At 35.6% G+C, this 6,726-nt stretch overlaps 1 protein-coding gene across 1 annotated transcript in view; it reads left to right on the plus strand.

The window, feature by feature from the left end:
* The window catches only part of LOC107567304 (kelch-like protein 4), a gene marked incomplete at its 5' end in the record, with an annotated part of 13,888 nt that overhangs the window by 2,128 nt on the left and 5,034 nt on the right, over positions 1-6,726 (plus strand). The window contains 3 exons of the mRNA XM_016252966.1: positions 3,237-3,449; positions 3,616-3,787; positions 5,107-5,331. Coding sequence (XP_016108452.1) covers positions 3,237-3,449; positions 3,616-3,787; positions 5,107-5,331 — 610 coding nt within the window. The remainder of the gene's footprint in view (positions 1-3,236; positions 3,450-3,615; positions 3,788-5,106; positions 5,332-6,726) is intronic.

Raw genomic sequence — 6,726 nt, forward strand, 5'->3', positions numbered from 1 at the left:
TTAGCTGCTGCTTGTCTCCTCCAGCTCTCACAAGTTATTCAGGTCTGCTGTAACTTTCTGATGAAACAACTGCACCCATCCAACTGCCTGGGGATCCGTTCGTTTGCTGATGCTCAGGGATGCATGGATCTTTTGAACGTTGCTCACAACTACACTATGGTAGGACCTGGCATACACATACATAGTTGCTGACCTTTCACAGTAATTTCCACTTCAGTAATGGTAGAATTACAATTAAATGATGCCTGTATACTCCAATTTCATGGGAGTTGAATGACTGTGATGCAGCAGCTTGGTGTTGTAGAATCCTAATGATATCTGTTTCTGCATTACAGTAATCCTTTGTATATTTTATAGATTAACTAGTGTAATGTGTATAGTACTACGCTGGCGATGTTCCCAGCATGCAATCTGGCATGAATAAATTATGTGGTGGCATTGTTTTACTATTTGCTGGTTTATATTGCTATTGTTGTTTTTGGCTATCTCTTTTGACTTATTTTGTAACACTCAGAGGCATTTTAAATTATGCTTGTTTATTGTCAGTCTCATTGGGTTTTAGTGTGTTGATATCTAATACTGAAGGTTCACCAGTGATAACAACGAGTCTGGGAATATTCACAGTATGAGATATCACCACTTTGCATACAAAACCCAATAATGCTGACAATAAACAAGCATATTAAATAACCACCTTAATTGAAGAAAGATATATTGTAAAGAACTATTTCATTTGAAACATACAGGATAGGGAGATATAGATAATATATTTTATTACATTTTTCTGTTATGGTAGAAAATGTCGTAGCCTGCTCTGATTTCAATACAATAATGTAAAACACGACTGTTAAAGTAATACCGTCATGTTTTCACCGTCACAGACTTTTTCTGTGGAACACAAAATGGAGAAATTTATAGCAGAACATCCAAGCTGCTCTTTTCCATACAAAGAAAGTAAACTGTGATCAGGTCTGTCAAGCAAGATTTTCAATGCAAGATTTTGAGTAAATAGCAGATTAAAATATATGTGACGCTTGGGTATATTTTTAGTAATAGCCAACAAAACATTGTATGGGTCAAAATTATAGATTTTTCTTTTATGCCAAAAATCATTAGGATATTAAGTAAAGATCATGTTCCATGAAGATATTTTGTAAATTTCCTACCATAAATATATCAAAACTTAATTTTTGCTTAGTAATATGGATTGCTAAGAACTTCATTTGGACAACTTTAAAGGCGATTTTCTCAGTATTTTGATTTTTTTGCACCCTCAGATTCCAGATATTCAGCTTTCAGATGATGTATAAATCTCAATTTCAAGAAATTGACCCTTATGACTGGTTTTGTGGTCCAGGGTCACATATATGATTTCAGAGTGCATATGACATATGGACTGCTTATAGAAATCTTTTTTTGTCTATTTTCAAGATTGACTACTCGTTCATTTTACTTTCATTGATACACAGATAGTAGCGTGAACATTCTTCATAAGATTTCCTTTTCTATAGACTAGAGTAAATTCAAAAGGGTTTTAAACAATATTAGATTAGTAAATCATGACAGAACTTTCATTTTGTAGTGAACTATCATTAAAACTAATAACCCTCAACTTTTTTCCTGCTTATTAAAAAAGCCGCAGGTTTTAAAGCCTTGTCTGACATAAAGAATTCCAAGCATAAAATTATTTGATGTGACATTTTGTATCTCAGCATGCGGTCAGTTTAAAGGGTTGCACAGAGCTCTTTGATGTGTGAGAAATATAGCAAAAGCAGCCTTGGTTAAATAATGGCAATACATTAAGTATTCTCGGGAGCTCAAGGATCCACAGAACACATTTGCTTGATGGGCATTTCTCTGCCCAAGTACGGAAACAACTTAGGAAGATAGCCGTTATCTCCTGAAGGACATCTGCACAGGCTGTTTACAAAGGGCTTTCCAGAGCAGAGAGGTTAATCTAATCAGAGGACACAAGTAGGAAAATTTCCTGTTCGGTCGCTCCGGTAATGAACACAGCTTCAACAGAGCTTCCTGGTTGGCTTGCCGTGGTCTTCAGATTAAAAACTTCGATTTTGATAAGCGTGTTTTTCCCCATTTCAAGTGAAATTGCTATCTCAACAGCCATTATATTGAGCAATATTGGTTTACAGCACACCTTTAAACTAAGCTTTGGCATGCTCTACAGTCTTCAGACACGCAGCTTACCAATATTTGAACGATTTAGAAAAGATGGATCACTGTCTGGCCAACTGAGATTTTGATATGGAGATAAAGGTTATATATGGTGACCATACATCCTCTTTTTCTCCAACATGTCCTGGCTGGGATTTCTAAATTGCCTAAAATGTCAGGGTTTTGGTTTTGTTTTCGTATTGACGTGCTCTCTACATTCCTCACACATTTTATGTACACGTATTTGCATTGCTTTGACTGTTCTCTGTAGATCCTACCTTCACACGCCAGATAATTTAGCCAATTTAGAATTCCTGACCAGGACATGATTGGGAAAAAAAGGTTGTTTTGTCACCCTAGGTTAAGTGCATGGTTTTTCAGTAGCATTACAGCACCCTGTGAGTGTCTTTCATCACTGTTTGTTGTTTGGATGGGAATTGGCCCTGGAAACTGTGAATTGTAGTCAGACTTAGCCATTAATTACTCACCCTCAGGTCATTCCAAACCCATAAGAATTTCGTTGAACTGAACATTGTGTTCGTTGAACACAAATGAAGATATTTTTGATGAAATCTGAGAGCTTTCTGACCCTGCATAGACAGCAACGCAACTGACACATTCAAGACCCAGAAATGTAGTAAGGACATTGTTAAATTGTCCATGTGACATCAGTGGCTCAACCGTAATGTTATGAAGCTATGAGAATACTTTTTGCATCATGATGCTCTCGTGAACATGCGTCGAAGACTGACACAGAAGAGAAGAAATTGTTGACTAAAGTTGTTATTTTTGTTTTCTTTGCGCACAAAAAGTATTCTCGTTTTAGAACGACATAAGGGTGAGTAATTAATGACAGAATTGTAATTTTTGGGTGAACTATACCTTTAACAACCGGATTGCTGTATTGGGCACATTGAGAAATCATTTATATATTTAAAATAATAAACTATCCATAAATATAAAAATAATTTGTTTATTGTAACACATTTTAGTACTTGCAGTTAATGTCTCATTACATTGCAGCACACAGATTTATAACTAAACAAAATTGCTTAATATTTCAGGAACACTTTCTAGAGGTCATTCAGAATCAGGAGTTCCTCTTGCTGCCCACAATGGAAATTATCAAGCTTTTGGCCAGTGATGACATCAACGTTCCAGATGAAGAAACGATTTTCCAAGCACTGATGATGTGGGTTCGCCATGATGTGCAGCACCGACAACAGGATCTGGGAGTGTTGCTGGTGTATATTCGACTTCCCCTTTTACCACCACAGGTTTGTCAATAGCATTCATATAAGACTCTTGGCCATTTTATTACAATTTAATGCAATCACTGAAAAATTTCCTGCTCATCTAATATTTAAATGTTACTCTTTAACATTGCACTCTTTAGTTCCTTCTTCTGTTGGATGTTAATGCACTATTTTTTTTTTGATGTAGCTTCTTGCTGATTTGGAAAACAATAAGATGTTTTCAGAAGACCTGGAATGCCAGAAGCTCCTGATGGAAGCCATGAAGTACCATCTTTTGCCAGAGCGCCGTCCCATGCTACAGAGCCCTAGAACCAAACCACGGAAATCCACTGTTGGATCGCTCTATGCCGTTGGACAGGGTTCGTACCGATACTGTAAAATGAAATTCCAGGACTTTCAATGAATTTTCAAGCACTACTTTTTTGGTTTTCAAGGACTACAGAGATATCACTTATCAAACAATATCGTTATTACCTTTCAAATTCTAGAAAAGGTAAATAGATAAATAAAAATTGGCCCTGTTACAATTGTTAAATTTGGCTGATGGATAAATGGTCTAAAATTAATTATGCTTGTTCATTTCAGTTTTAGGGCTCTGATGATTAATTGTCTTTTTTAGGGCTTTGTCATACTTTTTTGAGCGCTTCATTCATTAAATAATTGTGATGAATTTAATCCGTTTATAAGTTATCATTTTGCAGTGTAAGATTACAGTTAACACCTTTAAATATTAATGTATTCAATTCAGTAAATAACTGAAACGATCATAACAAACTGGCCAATCATAGAAAAGGCCATAAATGTATCATAACAATCCAGAATGCACTACTTCATTATAAAGAAAAACAAAGCTTATACACCTCTAAATTTCCACATTATGCAATCATAATGATCACACTTATAAGAATTGCTTTAACAAGCTCATTTTCTTTGCCTAAAATTAATACATGTTAGCTGACTGCATGAATTCTATGAAATAAAATGGACATTACTTTCAGTCACCTCTGAAAACAGATCACTCTAAAGTTTAGTGTTGACACATGCATTTTCTGTAAAGCTGCTTTGAAACAATAAATATAGTGAAAAGTGCAATATAAATAAATGTGAATGAATAAGCTATGACAAAAAATATATCAAATTAGATAAGTGTATAATTCAGCAAAATCTTTGGTGTATAGTATTTTTAAACAGTCTAAAGATGTTAATAAAATTAGTATTTGTATTGTTATAAAATACATTAGTGAATATATACATACACGTAGCGCGCACACAAACAGACATTTGGACAATATGATATAATAAAATTGACAGCCCCAGCAGAGGGAGGACGAGTTTCCGCCAGCTTTAATTTAATGATGTTCTTGGAAAAAAATTAAACACAACTTTCATATATATTGTTTTCCACTTTTCAAGTACCTTTTCATAAAGGCTGTCTTCAAGGGGGTTTCAATACTTAAATGACAAAGTTAGATTGAAATACTTAAAGCACCTTGTACAAGCCCTGGTTGGAAGTATGGACGCCTCAAAGGTGGACCATTATTTAGTATTTTTTCTTATTAGCAGTACCACTTACTGCCAACAAAACATACATTTTGTACAGTAAAATAGCTATTAGCATAGCTGGATACAACTGTTTAACTAACAATAAACTCTAGAGTCTACTTCTGTCTACTTTTAGGGTCTACAGCAATAGAGAAATACGACCTTCGCACAAACAGATGGATCCAAGTTGGTAGCATGAATGGGCGAAGACTTCAGTTCGGCGTGGCAGTGATCGATAACAAGCTCTACGTGGTTGGAGGAAGGGATGGACTCAAGACCTCTAACATGGTGGAGTGCTACAACCCAATCACTAAAGTGTGGTCCACCATGCCGCCAATGTCAACCCACAGACACGGATTAGGTGTGTTTTATGAATGCTTCAGATGTTTGTGTAATCTTATTACACAGCTTGTATGAATAATTGTTACACAGTAATGTTTAGTAATGAAATTTGCTTCATTCTGTGTCAGTATAAATGTGACAAATGATTAAACAACATCAGCCCTTAACTTTGAAAGTCTAATTCGTCATAAACAAAAATTACATATCAGTAAATTAGAAACATTCAAAAATGAAAATATTCTAAATGATCTTGATCGAACATTCATGATGTCCATATTTCATGTATTTTAAATGTATTTTAACTAATAAGTTAAGCATTAGGCTCGTTAATGCTATTAAAGATATTTATAAGGCTTTGCTCATTAGTATTAAATAAGCTATGTTCACCTCGAAGACCTAACTTATTAGCTGAAAGGAATACATTGCTAATCAGCAGGTGAAGAAGAAGAAATCCTACTATTATGAGGGCATAGTTCATGAATGAATGAATATTTATTAATTTATTTGGCTAATTGGCTTTACTTTCTAGGTTACCAAGCCATGTCTGCATGACTCAATTAATATTCACACCCCAAACGATATCAGTTTTATTGATATTCACATGATGTGTTTTGGTTCATCAATAGGTAGACAGAGCAAAATGGAACAGATCACGGACATCGTTTTGAAATATTTTGACTCTTGACACTCTTAGAAACGGTTCATGGCACAAGATGCTGAAAAGCAGCTGAACGCGACTGAACAGAAATGACGCCCCTGCAGATTACAGCCCGAGGAAATTTAAGAACGTGTCGTGTCGACTGTCTCAGTTTATCAAAAGCAGTCAATCACAGTCTGAAACTTAATTAGCGTATAACATTTGGTGCATTAGGGAGATGATATGTTATTTTGTGCCTTACATTAAAGCCGATAACGTTGACAATAATAATCTTTTTTTTTTCTCTGGTCCAGTTTTCAAAGACAAAACGAGCATGATGAAGTGATTTGTAAAGGAGGAAGGTGAATAACATTTCACATCAAAGCGCCAAAGCTTGTCAAAAAACAAACAACCAGAAAAATTCCGGCTGCCGAAAATTAGTTCACCGCTCAGGTTTCACGTTCACGTGGTGTGACGCTCTGCGTGTTATCCCGCTCTATGCGTGTGCGCTCCGCTCAGTCGCTCCACTCATATACCGTTCATGCTCATCGGAACAGCAACGTCCACTCAAAAATTGAGCCGACAGGAAACATGGATGTAGTACAGTATCGTTTCTGTCTGCAATAGCCCTACTGTGCTGTAACATGGTGTGGTATATGAGCAACTCTGGTAACGCTGCCCTCTCATTCATTGATCTGCTAACCGTTATGTTATGCTCACGTGTTCTGATAATAATAGCTTTATTTGGATAATTGGTAAAAAAAAAAAAAAAAAAAA

Source organism: Sinocyclocheilus grahami, unplaced genomic scaffold, assembly GCF_001515645.1.
Source record: "Sinocyclocheilus grahami isolate Dianchi unplaced genomic scaffold, SAMN03320097.WGS_v1.1 scaffold1145.1, whole genome shotgun sequence".
Classification (NCBI taxonomy): Eukaryota; Metazoa; Chordata; class Actinopteri; order Cypriniformes; family Cyprinidae; genus Sinocyclocheilus; species Sinocyclocheilus grahami.